This window comes from Rattus norvegicus, chromosome 11 (genome assembly GCF_021556685.1).
Source record: "Rattus norvegicus strain SHRSP/BbbUtx chromosome 11, alternate assembly SHRSP_T2T, whole genome shotgun sequence".
Lineage (NCBI taxonomy): Eukaryota > Metazoa > Chordata > Mammalia > Rodentia > Muridae > Rattus > Rattus norvegicus.
The window spans coordinates 49712775-49731374 of record NC_141544.1 but is presented as its reverse complement, the minus strand read 5'-3'; the positions used below and the strand labels follow the sequence as shown (position 1 = coordinate 49731374).

At 43.6% G+C, this 18600-nt stretch overlaps 1 protein-coding gene across 5 annotated transcripts in view; it reads left to right on the top strand.

Annotated features, from left to right (window-relative positions):
* The window catches only part of Dscam (DS cell adhesion molecule), a 578367-nt gene that overhangs the window by 365218 nt on the left and 194549 nt on the right, over positions 1-18600 (top strand). For all 5 annotated transcript variants that reach the window (XM_087575369.1, XM_087575370.1, XM_087575373.1 and 2 more), the window contains 1 exon segment: positions 1548-1667. In XM_087575369.1, the coding sequence (XP_087431495.1) occupies positions 1548-1667 (120 nt within the window).

Genomic DNA, 18600 nt, shown 5'->3' with positions numbered 1-18600 from the left:
AAATTTTAAAACTTAAGCTTCTTTAAAAGGGAAGGGAAGAAGAAAGGGAGAGGGGAGGAAAGACAGAGGAAGGATGGAGGAATGAAAGATGGCAGAGGAAGGGTAAGAAGAAAGAAGAAGGAAGGGAAGAAACACTAGCCCTGGCATAATCTCTTATTTTCCTAGGAATATCTCCTGACCTTAAGGCACTCAACTTTTATTAATTTATTCCAAGAATATACGTACCCGACTGAATGCATTATTCTCAAAATATGATTTACCTGAAGTGAAATCTTTGGGCAGTTTACAAATGTCCCAGATCTGTTTGCTGAATGTAGCGTTTACATCAAAGCCTGGCATCGTTTGTTTCTCCCAACAAAGTGCTGAAAGTTCTGAATCTCGCTCATTTTCTCCCCATGGCAGTCCTGTGAAATGGGTACCACAGTTATCCCTAATTTGTATGTTGGGAAGCCGAGTCACTTTGTAACACACAGAAAAGGTCAAATGCACAAATCAGCAGAACCCAAGACTGAGGTGCTCCTCTGGGCTGTGTTCTTTCCTCAGCTCTGCGACCTTTTCACATGTGGTGTTTTCTACAGAAAGCTGGATGAGAAAATGGAAACACCAGCCTGAGTTCCATCTCCAGCTGCTTGTCTAGTCTCGATAGATTCCCCTCATTCTTGGTTACCTGTTGGCCCATCCGATCTTCACGGGGGCTTGTATCATTTCAACGTGCTTCTAAGCTGCTTATTTCAGTGAGATCCTGGGCACACTCTCAGACTATGATATGTGCTAGCTAGACATGTCCCATCTGTCTGCAGCACCAAGGTTCATGCGTGCATCTCAACATTAGAAACTACAGAATCAAAAATAAGTAAGATTGATTTTCCCAGATGTGGGAAGGAAGGGAGCACCATTTGGATGTTGCATGTTTACTCTTAGTGATGCATGGCTGTCTCACTGAGAGTCCATCTCATGGGTAACCCAGTCTGCTTGAGATGCACTGAGATTAGGCCACTGTCAGATACCACCATTTCTAGAAGACTGGTGACCTGTTCATTAACACTCAAACTCTACAACTAGTTTATCACGAAGCCATGTGCTATAAGTGGACAGTTGAGTATGCTACAGGTCTAATTAGAGATCCTTTCATCTTCTGCTAGAAGAAATTCACCAAGACTTTGAATAGTTCTTAACCAAGAAAATGTTCATCCTTTATAAGTACGATTCTGGGGACAACATATATTTTACCTCTTCTTTTACATAGTGGCTGTGATTCTATTCTGTATGTAGTGAATTCCTGACAAGATTGGGTACTACATGCCCACATATCTATGAAAGGGCAATTTCCCTACTAAAAAAATGAAATTCCTACTAAAATGATATGTGTAGAAGACCCACCAGCACCTAAACTGTTTCTCCCCTTTATCCTGAGCCGCAAGCATAGCTATTGTCTTGGTATTGGTGTGAAACATTCTCTTACTTGAAGGTTTATGGAGATAATTGTTTTATAAGATCACAACTTTAAATCAGTGACCCTGTCTGAATGACAACATTTCTCTTTTCAGTTCCCCCTAAGTTCGTGGTCCAGCCCCGGGACCAGGATGGGATCTATGGCAAAGCAGTGATTCTCAATTGCTCTGCAGAGGGTTATCCTGTGCCTACAATTGTGTGGAAATTCTCAAAAGGTATGAAGATGCTCAAATTGTTTGTTGCATGCTAAACATACAGTATGTTGTCAACAATATTTGTCCTTTTAGAGATAATTGAAAGTAGATATGTTATCCTCCCTCACCCTAAGCTATCTCATATACACTCCAGTAGATAATGAAGGACTTATAATTCCAATCATGAAAGTCCCCTAACATGTCCTTGGAAAGACTGATTTCAGCCTCTGGAGAATGCTACCTTCCTGTCTACATTGTGACCGTGGTTCTGTTGGGCTCCTGAAAACACAAATAGAAGGAGGAAGGCACCAGTGTTGGAATTATTCACTGATGGGAGTTATTCCTTAGTACCTGGCACCTTGTGCTTTTCGGGGCTAGAGTTAAAATATTTGACTTTTTTAAAGATATATCTGGATAATATAGAGTGCTACATATGATCACCCATGGGTGCTGCTTTCAACAGCAGTCCCGAGATGGTGGCTAGGGTCCCTGCTAACACACCATGCCTCCTCTTCAAGAGAGTGACAACTCATCCCATTTGTAGATTATAGGCATTTGTTAAATTACAATATATGACTCGGAAACCAATGGTAATACCATTTTAGACACCAGAAAAATAATTTCCGTTCATGACACTGTCTTCTCCAGTCCCCAAGGTCTGTTCGAAATTAGGAAACTCTATTCCCATTCAGTAACTCATTCATCCAATCATTAAGAGCTATGCATCTACTGAGGGAGATGAACCAGCCCATTGACCAATCATGCTCTTCCCCAATGGTAAAGATGTGTCATTCATAGTCATCATCATGTGTAGGTTTGTTTCCCTGCTCCCTTAACCACAATTTGTGTTCTAGCCTTTTCTCTTTACAGTAAAAGTATTTTCTTCCTATGCAAACAACCACAATAGAAGGCAAAGTAAGTGGTGGACTTGGCACCATCTTCCTGGTGTAGACTGGCTGAGAGAGCAAAGGGGCTCTCGACAGAGACTGGGAGAGCAAGAGAGCTAATTTAAAAAAAAGAACAAACCTTTCTTGCTGTAGCTCTTCCTCAACCTGTGGGAGTCAACCTCATTGAAAGATAAAAACTACTACTTTGAATCTCTTCCCGAGACTTATTTTAAGCTCTATCTAGAGCCCCCACTTTGTGTTATTATATTAAAATGGACAAACAGAACAGATTTAGTTTAGCTCCTATCCACAACATATTTGATAGTGTGAGCATTTTCTGTGACATTTACCATCAAAATTACTTTTGATGTTGCTGCTAGATGAATTCTCTGTTCCACCCTAACGCTGTCTCCAGGCTTTTGCCCTTGTGAGCACCCCTGCTACAGAGCACTATTCATCCAGCTCACTGAGCATCTGAGTAATTATTTTCTGCAGTTCAGATAATGTTTCCTAACAGTGAGCCAGCATGACTCCATGGAAGGCTCTTAGTCTGTCTTACCTGAGGGGACTCTGCTCCCTACGGGCATGTGTCTCTGCTCTCAGTAGACAAGATCTCTATCATCACACTCTTACAAGTGAAAACTAACTTTCGTATTTAAATTACTAATACTGTTTAAAATATTTCATTCCTTGTTAGCTGACATTTCTGCTCCCCATCTGGGGACTTTCTGAGACCTGTTGTTCCTTTACCCATCTATGTGTCTTACCTGTTTGCGAACGCACCTTGTATCATCCCGTATTTGTTAAGGATGGTACCCACATTTTATCTTTACCCGTCACTGATACTCACATTAAATCATAGTAGCTTTTTCACCTATAAATTTTACATGGAAATTCAGATTATTGGTGGGGGAGAAAAGAAACTGTGACAAGTCTTAAAGGTGTGAAATATCTCACAAACAACAGGATGATTAAAAACAAAAAACAAAAAAAGAACCCAATATAATAAAAAAAAAAACAAAGAAAAGATTGTCGATACTTTTAGCCGGGGCTGTCAGGCAATTTCCCATTAGCAGATATGCAGGTGGTATGATTTCTAATATCTGATCACCTCTGGCTTGTAATCATGATTTTCCCATTAACAATATGTTATGGATCTCTTTTATGGCACCAAATATTGATATTTTATATGCCTTTTTGACATGTCTATGTAGAGTTTTTATTAACATATCAGCAGGGATGGTTAATCACTGCCAGAGTTCAGATAATGTTTACAGGCTAGATGTGGTAGTGCACACCCTCTAATCCCAGTACTTTGGAGGCAGAGGAGGGCAGATCTCTGAGTCCAAGGCTAGCCTTGTCTACAGAATGAGTTTCAAGACTAGCCTGGTCTACAGAATGAGTTTCAAGGCTTGCCTGGTCTACAGAGTGAGTTTCAAGGCTAGCCTGGTCTACAGAGTGAGTTTCAAGGCTAGCCTAGTCTACAGAATGAGTTTCAAGGCTAGCCTGGTCTACAGAGTGAGTTCCAGGACAGTTAGAGCTACATGAAGAAACTGTCCTGAAGAATGAAAAGAGAGAGAAAGAAAAATGTTTACAAAGATAAGGGTTGTTCTTCCTTTTATGTAGATATCCCAGTGCTAGAGTCCTATTTTGCTTTTGATTGATGGGTGATGTCACACATGTAGTATACAATATGTGCTCTTTGGACTTATATGCGTTGTCATGGTCATATTAGAGGAACTGGCATATTGCCCACTCTTTCTTTGTAGTAAGAACACTCAAAAGTCCTTTCTCCGAGTTGCTCTGAAATACATGGTAGATTGTTGCTATGGATTCACCCTGCAGTGAAACTGAAAGCCAAATGTATTTTTCCTTTCTACTCACATCTGCAATCCGTTGTCCAGCCTTGCCCTAGCCTCCCTCGCAAGCCTCCGATGCCCACCACTCTTACTTTCCTTTTCTACTAAGCCAGCTGTTTTATATTCCACAACTAGATGAAGTCCTAGGACACTCTCCTGGTCCATCTATGTTCGCTTGACATGATGTCCTCTGGTCATATCTACATTAGCATAAATGACAAGCTCTCTTGCTTGCTTACTTAAGTTACCAGAGGCCCCAACCTCAAACCCTTAGAGTTGTGCCATTTTCCCCAACCTTCTCTAATGCTCAAGGGAGGATTCCCGGGCTAGGGAGCAACTGCCTCGGAGGAAGGGCCTGGAGGAACCTGGGTCTCTGACCTGGGTGTGCTCTCCTAGCAATCTTTCCAGAGCTGCTTTACTACTCAGCCTTGCTAGCATCCCCGTTAGTCCCCTGGCCAGCTCAGCCCCACCATAAAGGAAGCAGAAGCTGTGTCGGATGTAGGACGCTGCCCTGACATAGCATGGTGTCTTACCAGATTCTGGGCATCTCTGGCACTCCACAGTACTTTGCTTTTCTTCTGCTCTTTATTCTTAGAAAATGTCACGCTGTGTTCCATTACATCGATCGTTGTAGATGTGTCTATTTTCCCCCTGGGATTATTTTCTGTAAGTAGAATTGCAGACTCAAAGAGTAAACAATTTTTATGGCTTTTAGACACATTGACGGTTTGCCAGCTTTTTTCATTCATTTGCACAGAGTTTCCTCAGTGTGACTGCTTCCTAGAGCCCAGAGTGATGCTGCATTTTATACCTGATTCTTAATGGTTTTCAATCTAATAGAATGTTTTGCATTATTATTTTAGTGAAGCAATAAAGATGCTATGTTACAAATTATGTTGGTAATGGAATATGTTTCGAATAGTCATGATAGCCAGTAGGTGGGGGGAGGGGCAGAAATCCAGTGCCCCTAAATATGACAGAGCACAGGACTGGAGGGATGATTCAAAGATTACGAGTACTGGGTTCTCTTCCAGAAGACTCCGATCAGTTTCCAGCACACACACACACACACACACACACGGTGTCCGGTAACCACATGTAGCTCCACTTCCAGGCAATCTAATGCCTCTTCTGACTCTGAGGGCACCAAGCACGCAGATGACGCACAGGCACATAGACGTTATACACATAAAATAAAAATATATCAATTTTTTGAAAAACGACAGAGCAAGTGCAGATAAATCAACCCCAGCCCTGCAATTGGTCCCTGGACTGAGGCTTCATAAATGGGCTCCAGCCCATTTCTTCTTAGGGCATCTACAGAAGAAATTAAACAGCCTTGGCTAAAAAATAACCATTTTAAATTCTTGAACTTGGTTCTGAAGATACAAAGCATATAGGACATTGCATTCCACCTCCCAGTGTTGCTTTTTGTACCAAAGAGATACCTCATTTAAAAGTCTTCAAAACCTGGGCTCAGTGGCTGGATGCTCTGTGCTTCCCCTGGTGCACAGCTGCACAAGTCTTTGTGCACTTCCCAGTTATAATAGAAGGAAATTGCTAGGTCACTGTCTTGGGGACTGGCTTGATCCCCTGTGAGCTTCCCAGGAGCTGCTGAAGTCAGAGAACAGACCCTGGGCATTGTCCACTCCCTCCAGCTGCCCACAGAATCCCTGTCATACAGGATATCCAAAGGCACAGGTCTGAGTATGCCTGAGAGTGGGTAAATAGGAAGGAGTCTGCATTTAAATTAATATTACCAAGGAGGATCGGGAGCTGGGAATTTATGCCAGGCATGAAAGCGATGAGGTAATCCCTTCACATAGGCAAAGACGACCATTAACTGACCATATAACTGACCATTAAAGTCCTGCTAGGGGTAGTGTCTTAATTTGCTTTCCACGGCTGTGAATTATATGAATATGTTATATATAATAAATAAAATGAAACAATATATTCTATACACTTAGTTGTGTAGTTTATTAGAGTGGCTTACAGGGTATAATCTGGTTGGCCCAACACTGGTTGTCTTACTACCTAAAGGCTGAGAATTCAATAGCTGATCAGCCTATGGGACGACTGGATGTCTCATGTGGTCTTCAGTCTGTGTCGGAATCCTTCAGAGTAAGTTGTCATGCCAGCAAAGGGATGCCTCAGCAACAGGGTAGATGAACTGGCCACTGAGGGTGAGATCAAAGCAAAAGCTCCTTTCTTCCATCTCCATTTATGTAAGCTGCCACCAGAAGGTGCGGCCCAGTTTAGGGTGGAGTTTCCCACTTCAGTACTCTGACCAAGAAAATCTCTTACAAGCGTGCCCAGAGGCTTGTGGTTTTAGTTGATTCTAGACATAATCATTTTGGCAATCGAGATTAGCCATCCCAGGTGTAATGTTTGGAATGTTCCAGAAACCTCAAGGGGAACATTAGTGTCCAGTGCAAAGTCAATGACAGAACTTTGTGCAGGTAGTTAGACTCCTCTGTCAATCACTGTGATTGACACATGACTTTGCCTGCGTGCATGGGCCCCTGTGTGGGTGGTAATAACGTCCTCTGTGTTCTGCAAGTTAGAGGCAGGTAGAACAGTGCAGCAGAAGAAGTGTGAACTGGTGAACTACCTGATACCCTAACAGGACCATACTGGTGCTGGTGTACCCAAAGCAGATGGGGATGAGGCAGGAAACAAGCTAGACCTGCTCAGAAACATTTATCACAATGAGGGTTGAAGTCAGGTAGAAGGAGAAGGGGTTAGAAACTGGCTTCCTTTAGCTGGCAGGCTGCAAGTGCCTATAAGGGAGAGGAGAGAGCTGGAACTGCATCCAGGTCTTTGCCATGAGCAGTGAAAGGAAGAGAGAGGCCATTTACTAAGGTGGACCATCCAAGGAGTAGATCTTGGGTTGGGAAGGATGGAGTTTCTCTTTGCAAAACCATCCATGAGTTCCCATAATAAACAAGGATGCCTGAAGTTCTAAGTGCCCTCCCTTCCTGTCTTCCCTCTCTTGTCCCTTTCCTCCCATGCACCTCCCATCTCCCTCCCTCCCTCTCTGTCTCTCTCTACATATCTCTGTGTCTCTGTCTCTCTCTCTATGTATGTATGTGTGTGTATGTATGTGTGTATGTATGTATGTGTGTATGTATGTATGTGTGTGTATGTGTGTATATGTGTATGTATGTATGTGTGTATGTGTGTGTGTATGTGTGTATGTATGTGTGTATGTATGTGTGTGTGTATGTGTGTATGTATGTGTGTATGTATGTGTGTATGTATGTGTGTATGTATGTGTGTATGTATGTGTGTATGTATGTGTGTATGTATGTGTGTGTATGTATATATGTATGAATGTATGTATGTTTGACTCCCTTTACTCTCTCCCTTTCTGTGTCTCTCTCTCTCTCCTCTCTTTCTCCCTCTGTCTGTCTTCCTTTTCTGACTGACTGACTGACTCTCCCTCTCTCTGTGTCTCTCTCCTCTGTCTGTCTGTCTCTCTCTCTTCTTCCCTCCCTTTCTGTCTGTCTGTCTACCTCTCACTCCCTTTCTATCTATCTGTCTCCCTGTATGTATGTATGTATGTATGTATGTATGTATGTATGTATGTGTGTATGTATCATTCTGTCCTCTCTGTCTCTCTCTGTCTCTGTCTCTCTCTCTTTCTCCCCCTCTCTCCCTCTCTGTCTGGCTCCCTCTCCGTCTGTCTGTCCCTGTCTCTCTGCTCCTCTCCGTCTGTCTGTCCCTGGTCTGTCTTTCTAAGGAGCACTTCCTCTCATCAAGTGCTTCTTCATCTTACTCTGCCAGCACAGGCCCAGCTTCAGTTCTTCACAGCCCTGACTTCTTCCTTCTGCCTTTTTGCCCACATAGCACCATTTGCCTGGTAGGAAGTCGGGGGCTCATACCCTTTCATGGAAGAGGCGGTGGCTGCCTTGGCTGCCTGTAAGAGAGACTTGGGCTCTTTCAGACACTGCAGAGTTGTGAAGTCAGGATGTTTACAGTGGTTCCCCTGGTGCTGCTCACATGGGCTCACTTTCCCATAGATGTGGTGTGTCTATTTGATATCATTTTTTATTTCTAGGTTTCTTGGTGGATTTCTTATAAACATCTGCTCTGTTCATGCTCTTCGGCCCTCTCCTTCACACTCTCCAGTTCCACTGGTGACATCACCCGTCACTGGTAGCTGTCATTTCTCTCTGATATATTATTGTTCATGTGCTCTCATTTTAATTTGTTGGATATTTTCCAGTTTCCATTCTTTTTCTCTAACAAAACCTCTGTTCATTGTGAACTCTTCAACTTGTCTTTCACCTCATCAATTTGCTCTCTGCCTTCTTCCCACAGCATCAGTGGCTGGCAATTCACTTTTTATAGACAAATGGCTATCTAGTGCATATCTAAGTCACATTTTTCTTATGAAATTTCCTCAATTGAATGATTTTTTTTAAAATTTCTTTCTTCTATTTTGTTCCTATAACACCATTCTTAGACCTTGTAATGCTTAGGAATATTCAAAGAAAGTCCATGTGACCAGAAAGAAATGGCTTGACCCAAGCACATGGTCCCTTATGACTCCAAAGGTCAAACCTAGCCTAAACACATTACCTCTTGTGGTAGATTTTGCCTCAGCATTTGATCCCACCTTGTTCCTGTTTCACTGCCTGCAGCTCTGCTTAATATACATGACCAGTCACACTGTTGCCCTTTTATCATTGCCGGTACACATGGAGGGTCACACTGTTGCCATTTTATCATTGACCATGTACATGGACAGTCACAATGTTGCCATTTTATCACTGACATGAGAGCTCTTTCTCTTAAAACCGAGCTTTCAGTTTCTGCCATTTTCTCTTCCATCTGCTTCCCTGTGCCCACCAGGAAGTATAGAGGATTATCGATCTATGCCTCTTCTCTCCAATCCAAAACCCTTCTGCTTACATGTAAAGCTTTGGATTTTATTTTAGAAAAGGGAGTGATGCATGGGTCTAAGAAAATAGATAAAACAACATTGGTCAAAAAAAAAAAAAAAAACAGCTCAGCACTGTCTGCTACATCCCTGCCCATGCAGTCTGTGTAGCTGTTTCCTCTGATACAAAACAGAATAAAGAGAACAATACAGTGCTGATGCTTAGAGACAAGTGTGCTGGCTCATGTTTGCGGCCCTTGCACTCTGCTAGGCTGAGGCATGGAATGAACCACCAGTCCAAGATTGTCCAGTGAGTTCTAGGAGAGCCTCGGTGCCAAAACAAAGCCCCATCTCCAGGAGTTGGGATGATCTGTTGAGACAATTCCTAGAAAGCGATCGTTCCAGCACCCGACACCAGTTAATCAGCACATACCTACCTGTCATTATGACTGTGGCCAAAGTTCATCTTTACTCTGTGGTTAGCCAAGTGCTTAGCATCGCTTGAGAGTAAGCAAGCTCTTCCCCACTGGCTGAAAGCAGTATGTAACCTGTACCAGTGTGCAAACACAAGGCTCCCATTTAGTGTTCTCTGTTAAACTGAGCCACCCCTTCTTGCCTGGCACCACTGTCGTTAGAGCTGACAACCCTAATGGTATCTCTGCCCACCTCGCTTTCAAATACACCTCTATGGCCGCATCTGAACTTTCCTACTTGGTTTTATTTTTCCTTCTACACAAATGATTAATCAAAGAAATATCGTTTCTGGGAACCTGATTCTGGAAAACCTCTTGGAGACTGGTATGTCTCCAGGTTGGCTCGCAGACCAGAGAGTCCTTAGAACAGAGACTTTATATTGGTGCAGACTAGGCACTGGCCATTGCAACACCGTCCCCATTGTTTTGGAGGGGGTGTGTGTAACAGCTACTGTCTACAGTTTTGTCTCTTTCTCTCAGTTTTCCTGAGTAAAAGGTCTTTCCAACAATGGTCCCTTGGCCCTGACTTTCCATAGGGCTCATATTTCCCTGCTCTTGATAAAGGAGATCAGCACAGCCTTCATTTAGGCTCCCACATCTCCTCTCCTCAGTACACACACACACACACACACACACACACACACACACCACACACACACACACACACACACATACACATACACACACACACACAAACACATACCAGAAAAAAAGGGGGGACTGAAAAGAGAAGACTAGACAACTAGACAAGATGCACAGCCTCAATACAGGGCTCACAGTAGTAGTGTAAGTTCAAGTTCATCGTAGGCTTTGTAAGAATTCAAAGCCAGTCATGCTAAGTCATGGTAAGGCCCAGTCTGAAAACATTAATGCCTGTCCCCCAAAACATGAAGGAGCTGAAGAGGTGAGAGAAAGAAGGAAATTTTGTCATGAGAAGACACACACATACATACACACACACACACACACACACACACACACCACACACACACACACACACACACACACACACACACACACACACCACACACACACACCACACACAATGTTCAAACTGGGATGGTGCTGTGTTCTAGATGTAAACTGTCCCTCACAGGGTCATGTACTTGAACACTTGGTTCTCAGGTGGTGGTGCTGTTTGCGGAGGGTGGAGGGTGTAAGAATGAGGAAAGGAAGCCTTGCTGGAGGCAGTCTGTCACTGGAGATAAGCTTTGAGGGCTTATATCCTGATCCCACCATCTGCTCTCTACCTCCTGAGTGTTGATAAAGCAAATCAACCAGCTTCCTACTTCTACTTCTATGCCACCCTTCCCTAATTTCATACCTTCCTAGAAAGGGTGGGCTCTGGCCTTCTGAAACTGTGAGCCAAGATAAACTGTTTCTCTATTGTCATTCTTGTCAGGGACCCTCTCTTTCCTGCCTGTTTCTCTAGAGTTGGACTTCCTTCTCTCCCCTCCCTCTCTCTTCTAGCTCTTACAGCTATTCACCTGAAGTCCTAGTCTCTCCAACCCTAGCTCTCCCTGGAAAATGCAGAGTCTCCCCCCTATTTTAGTGCTGAAAGTAACAATTTTCTGTACTCTCCACCTGCCCTGGACAAATTGTTGCAGGTTACACATTTCTACACTCATGAAGTATGGCCCACCTGAGACCTGACTACACCTTACACTCCATCATCAGAAACCCATTTCCCACTTCAGGTCAACCCCCAGCAGGAGTCTTTCCCTCAGGCCACAGACTCCTTACAGGATTAACTGGGGCGTGTTCTTTTGTTGAGAAACTCATGGAAATGAAACCAAACTTTCAGCACCATTACCTGGTTGTCCCCCCATATAAAATTCTAGACAGGAAACGAAGGCTGGGTTCCACATATGTGGTCAGAATTCCAAAGTTGCTCACCTTCTCTGGCGTCTCCCTGCCTCAAGCCTCTGGCTTGTCCCATTGTACCTCTCTTGGTCTTTCCAAACCCTGTTGCTGAATATCAAGGTGATATTCCTTGGAACCTTCCAAAAATGTAAAGCCTTCGTCTCAGCAGAGATGAGGACAGGCCTGAGTGCCCTGTTTGCTGTGGGACATGGTCTCTTCTCACCCAAATTTCAGACCTTGGCGAATCACTGCCATCACTTGCTCCTGGACGAGAGACAGATTGTCTCATGTTACAGACAAAGCCCTCTCTCTCTACTGGAGAATTTGAGAATTGCTCACATACAGACATGGCCTTCGGTGAAGAATCCCTGTGGAAACAGAAGGCCTATTTTTAAGATAACTCCAAGGAGAACATGGCTCATATGACCCACATAGAATGACCCTCAGCTTCCTGGTTCTCCATGGCTCCTTCTCGTGTCTGTGCCTGTCACCTAGAAGCTCCTACTGTGTTTAGCCTCAGGCAGGAGCTTCCTTCCTATTAAGACTTTAGCTCCCCTCTCTACCTCCAGGCCAATCACACCCTGACGTTGACCTCCAGCACTGTGGACATTACTTTGTTGTATCTTTTCACAGCCCCATTTCGGAGCTTTCATCATTCCTGAATCTTATCATAGGCACCTCCTTGGACCAGTCACTCTAATCCTGCTCTTGTCTTCTTCCTCCTAGTGAAGTTATCTGGCATCGCAATTCTAGCCAAAGCCTGGCTGAGAAAGTCTGCTGCCCAGCCAGAGTTCTACCTCCCCACCTTCCTCCTTTCTAATCACTACTCAGGGCTCCAGAATTAAATGATCAGAGCTCTTCTGTGTTGACGGTCTTCTGGAGCACAACATTCCTCTAAAGCATTTCAGCAATGCCTTCTACACCACCACACACCAGCCTAGTGCAGGTACTAAAACCCGTGCCTACTTAAGCCTGATCATGCCACGGGAATGCTACGATGACCCAGCAAGGTATCTCAAGGATCTAAACAGGAAAGATTGCCATCTTGCTAAAACTCAAGTAGAAAACTAACTTGAAAACCCATCGTGAATTCTAACGTACAGCAAAGGCCACCATGTTTGCTTGCCAAGTAGGGGAACCATGGGCTTCCCTAAGCAATGAATTCTTAAAATCTTCCATTGATAGTAGAAAGGGGGGAGGGGACTTAGCAGATATGAAAGTTTTCTCCTTCCTGTCATGGGTGGAGATTTGGCTCCAAGGAAGCCAGGAATCATCAGCAGTTACCTAGCCTAGTGAGGATCGTAGCTCAGCCAGTCCTAGCCTCCAGACAAACTTCACCTCCTTTCTACTCCCTATTCCTCCATATTTCCACTTCTTTGTTCTTTCTCCAGGAAGTCTCTTGCACTCTTCTTGTGGGTAAGGGCAACCATACCAAATACAAACATTTGGAGAGCCTTTGATAGGAGTGTTGCCATAGTTATTGTTTCTATGGCCTGTAACTGCGATGAAACGCCATGACCACAGCAAATTGAGGTGGGAAGGGTTTCTTTGGCTTGCACTTCCACATCGCTGTTCACCATCCAAGGAAGTCAGGACAGGAAGTCAAACAGGGCAGGAGCTTGGAGCAAGGAGCTGACACAGAAGCCATAGATTGGTGCTGCTTACTAGCTTGCTTAGCCTGTTTTCTTATGGAATCTTGGACTACCAGCCTAGGGATGGCACCACCAATACTATGCTGGGCCCTCTCCCATCAATCACTAAGTAAGAAAATGACCTACAGGCTTGGCTACTGCCCATTCTAAATGGGGTTTCTTCCCCTCAGATGATTTTACCTGCTGTTGAGTTGACAGGAAGCTATCCAGCATACTTGTGGTACAGATCTTGGACATCGGGCCCAGATGTAGGGCTCCTCAGAGTCCCACTATAAAGCATACGTGGCACCTACTGTATCTCTAACCACTGCCACTTCCTGCAGCGTCACAGGCCACATCGGCAAGTGCTGAGTGTGATGACTCACAGGTAAAATTATGTGGTAGTTGAGTGCAGAGCCCAGTGGTGAGTCTCAGGGATAAAGGAACAATTACTTCCTATTGGGGACAAAAATCACAACCATGTGCCAAACTCACACCCTACCCACCAAGCCAAAGGAAGCACAGAGGAAGCTCCAGGGACGCTTCATGATCTCCAGGGGATAGGTTTCTTCAAAGAAAATAAATGGAATTCCGGGAGTGGAGGGGGTGCTGCTTGCACTATCCAGCGAGCAAACGTTCACATTGGAAGAGAAACGTTCACATTGCCTCGAGGCTCTTGCACTTAGTAGGTGGTGCAGTGCTGGGGAGGGATTCACCATGGGAATTGAGAGCACGGCACCAGGGAAAGATTGAAGAGAGAAAGAAAGCTGCCCTATAGTTATCCACAAGAATAGGTGCTGTTCACCTCCATATACGCAGCCATGGTTCACAGGCTGTCATCAGGGGACCAATAATCCTGCGTCCAGGGTTTGCCGCATCCCAGTGCACACCCTGTGAAGGAAACGGTGGCTTCGCCTTCCTCATTCCTCCCAAGTGCTTTTCAGTGCCCCTCCCTCACAAGGCAGAAACCAGCCACGGTCCTGGTTTACTTTCTGTTGTTGTGATGAACATTGTGGCCCAAACCAACTTGGGGAGATAAAACTGATTTCATCTTATGCTTCCGTGTTACCATCCATCATGGAGGGACACTCAGAGTCTAGCAGCTCTTCTCAAGTAAAGGAAACATACCTCTCCACAAGGATGAGAGGGACACACTGGTCCTTGGAGAGGAGAAAAAATAGCTGCCTTCCATTGAGAACAGTCAAGGGAACAGGGGGGAACTCTCCCCCTCCCCCATCACACTGTGCTTCGATCCACCTTATACATCCCTCCACCCTGACAGCTAGCTATGAACATGCTCTTGAACAATCTATTCTGGGTGTAAACTGTAGGCATTTACATTCACATTTTTGCAGGCTCGTTATCTTATCTGTAAACAATTTCTGTATAAGGATGTAAGGAGAATCAGCCATTCATCTACAGGCCCCGTTGGCTAGGTCAGAGGCCACTGGGACCTGGATCTTTCCAACTCTCAGCCAAATGCACTCTCTATAATCAGTGGAACTTCAGAAAGGGAGTGGAAACAGGTACCTGCTTTGCCACCTGCTTCCTTTGCCATTCTCACAACTGCAGCACCAGGGCACGAGTGAGGCATAGCTTCCTAACAACTGGGGAAGGCCTTCTGTATGTTACCATCACTGGTGATCCAGTCTGTGACTTCTAAAATGCTTTAACATTTCATTTCTTGTAATGAAGTTTAGACCTGTCCCCACCTGACCCCAGCTAGCCATAGAAAGTTGGCAGCTCTTTGTTACCAACTGCTGCTGCCCAACGTGCTTACCCCATGCTAAGAGAACTGTCGATTTGCAGATTGCATGCACTGGCTTAAACTTTGCCCTTTAGAGTACTGATGACTCTGAGGGAGATGGCTGGGAATTTAATGAAGCCCACACCTCTCACATCTGATGAATGTGAGCCCTTGTGTCTGTGGTCCTCTTGGTGAATACATGGGCTAACAGCAAGCTCTGACTCCTTGTAGCAGGCCTGATCAGAGCCATGCACGCTGTATCCCTTCAACATGGGCTCATTTTTTCCCAAAGAAGAAAGGATTTAACGTTATTCAAATGTGTTTAGACATTATTTCCATTTTCATTAGACTTTTAAATAATGCACAGGCTCACATCCATCCAGATAGGAATTAAAAGGTCATTCTTTGCCGCCATTTAGTTGACAGAGCATAGCAGTGTTGTAAATTTTACATTTTCATTCTTCTTTATGAATGTCTCCACTATGTAAAGTGTTTCTCTAGTGAAAATTCTTTGAGGGCAGTAAAACATATGCATCTTTCATATGAATAACTTCTGCCTTCTCTCCAAACCAAGGAGAATTTCGCTAGAGTTTTAGAATTTTTAAAGCCAGGTTTTATGTAGTTTATAAATTACATATCTTTTTGAGATGTCTTAATTTTTAGCCTGGTGTATGTTTGTCTGTGTGTGTGTGTCTATGAATGTGAGTGTATGTGTACATGTATTTGCATGTATGTGTATTGTGTATGTGTGTCTGTGTGTGTCTGTGTGTGGATATGTGTATGACTGTGGATGTGTGAATGCATGTATATCGGTGTATGTATATGTATATGTATATGTATGTGTGTCTGTGTGTGTCTGTGTGTGTCTGTGTATATGAGCATTTAGGTGTGGGTATATATGTATGTGTGTATGAGTGTGTATGTGTATGTATGTGCTGTGGTTTGCCCTGGAGTTATCTGTATTTTGATGCTAATTCCACTGCCCCAAGGACAGCTGCCTAGTCACATACTCAGGACTCAGGTGACTTCATCAGAACCTTCTCCCCATTGAATTTGTAAAATACAGGTGTGGGGCAGGTACAGGATAGAAGGAGGCCTGTCATTGGAGGAGAAGGAAGGATGGGCAGGAAAGAAGTTTGAAGAGGAGGAGACTGGAATGGAGAAGAGGAAGACACAGGAGGGAGAGGGAGAGAAGCCCTGGCAGGACAATATGGCAGGTGACGTTAAGATTCCAGGCTGTACCTTTACAGGTTGTTACAAATGTTCTTAAGGGGTGGATGGTACTGGGCTTTGTATGTTTAGGTGGGCAATTATATCTTACCAATTGGGTCAAAGATTATTGTGTTATGTGTTCTTTTATATGACAGTTTGAGTGTAGGAAAGTATGGGGAAGCTGGAGACACTGGACTGCGGTGGAGTTGGGATGTGTTTCCATCAAGATGTCTAGCAGATATCTTGGGGCACTGTGGTGCCAGACCTAGCGGGATAAAAAACAACTATACTTTTTTATTTTTTTATATTTTTACAACAACGTGTATGTATGTATGTGTGTATGAGTGTGTATGTGTATATATGCGTGTATATATGTATGTATGAGTGTGTCTTTGTATATATATGTGTGTCTGTGTATGTGTGTGTGTATGAGTATGTATGTGTGTGTATGTCTGTGTGTGTGATTTGTGTAAGCATGTGTATGTATATGTATGTGTATTACACAGACAAAAATACACACTTGGGAAACTCACATAGAACCACCTGCCTCAGCCTCCCAAGTACTGGGATTAAAGGCATGTGCTGTTCATTCTCTTGTTTCAGTAAAATCCTTTATCCTTTTACAAAGGAACACGTTCTCTATAAGTTATCTTATCACTTACAAAACCAAATACTTTACAATGTAATCTACTATCACAGGAGAAAATTTTCACTTCCATGCATGAAAGGGCAACAATATTTACCATCAAACTCTGACAATATTCACTACCAAACTCTTATTAAAATAAGAATCAAAAATAAATTTTGCAAAATAAGAATGTGACTTTTGTTTTTCTAAACCTGAAGTACTTTGGCGTGCTAAGACAAAAGTATAGCAAAAAAAAAAAAATGAGCAAAACACACGAAAGGATTGTTTGCAAACAATAAGTAAAAATTGCTGAATAATTTATAAAAACCTACTCAAAATCACCTATGAGCAGAAATTAAAGAGATGCCTGTTAAACAAGATAGTGTCACATTAACAAAGACCAAGAGCTTTAACAGTGCACACGTGTTAAAGTAAGACTGAAGTCAGCACTCACAGAAGTAAAACCAGATAATTCTTTCATGACCAACTTAATGATGTATACTCATCCCTCTTTTCATTTAGAACGTCACTCCACAGGTTAGCCATAAAGATGGCGAATTGCTCCACATCCTCTTAACTGATGGGTGAAGTCAATTTGTTCATAGCATTGGCCCTAAAACAAGGTCACATAATCACCAGACAACTTAAATAACAATTGTGCAATTAAAATATCAACACAACAATGCTGTATGCCTACTGTGCACTGAGATACATTTCAGGAGCATCAGCCCTGTGAAGGAACTTTATTCACTGTCTTCCTCAAAGTGAGTGCTATAATCCCTATAAGGTTCTCATCTCCCAACAGGTTTGGGTCAGGCATAGCTGACTTCCCTGGATTAGGCCCTCTCACAGCACTATTGAGTGTCAGGTGGGGCCATAGTTATACCAAGGGCTGTCATGGCCCCTCATGTCTTGATTGGCAGGACATAGTTCATCACAGACTTTTGATTACAGTCAACCCTCTGTGCCTTTCTGCCAGAGCCTCGCCATGAGACAGCTCATGCCACGGAGACTTACAACATGTCCGTTCCCATCTGGGAAAAGAGAAACGGGAGGGAGGAGAGACGAGGGGAGTGGACTAGCGGTTAGCACCACTGTGCCAATAGCTATCTGCTAGGCATTAGCCACCGCACAGCTTCTCTGTAACGACCCATACGTTTGTTTTGTGTAGGAACAGGGATGGGTTTTTGTGTGTCTAGAAAATTTGACGGGTGTTATCTCTCCAGATGGTAGGATTAGAATCACTCACAGAAAAGGGGGGATGCTCCATTCATTTTTAACTGAATTACTATGAAGCACCATTCACAATTCTCGTGTTAATAGTAAGTGTAGGTAAATTAGCAGATAGCTTTCATTAATTAGTGAAATGTGATACTTTCTTAAGGGAATTTGTCCGTCTAACTGAAGCTGCTAAACTTAGTGGCACTGAGGTATTCATTACTTCCGGGCCTTTTAAAAATGCGGTCACAGCTTCTTTTATTACAATCTCTTGTGGTTTCTGTCTGTTCTGTTGTCTTCTTAGCCAATTCTATGGTCCTTTCCAAAGACCAGCTTTTAGTTCTGCTGATTTTCTCTGGTGTTTTTCTGTTTCATCTCATCGATTACAGCTGTCTTCCTTATGGTTTCTCTACTCCTCATTTGGGTATGTGTGTATTCACTCTGCCTGCAGCATCGTCTTAAGCAAAATGCTTGGTTTCTGTTCTTTTTCCTCTCTAGTATTAAGAACAGCAGGCAATGCTGCACACGAACCACAGAGGTGTTGCTGT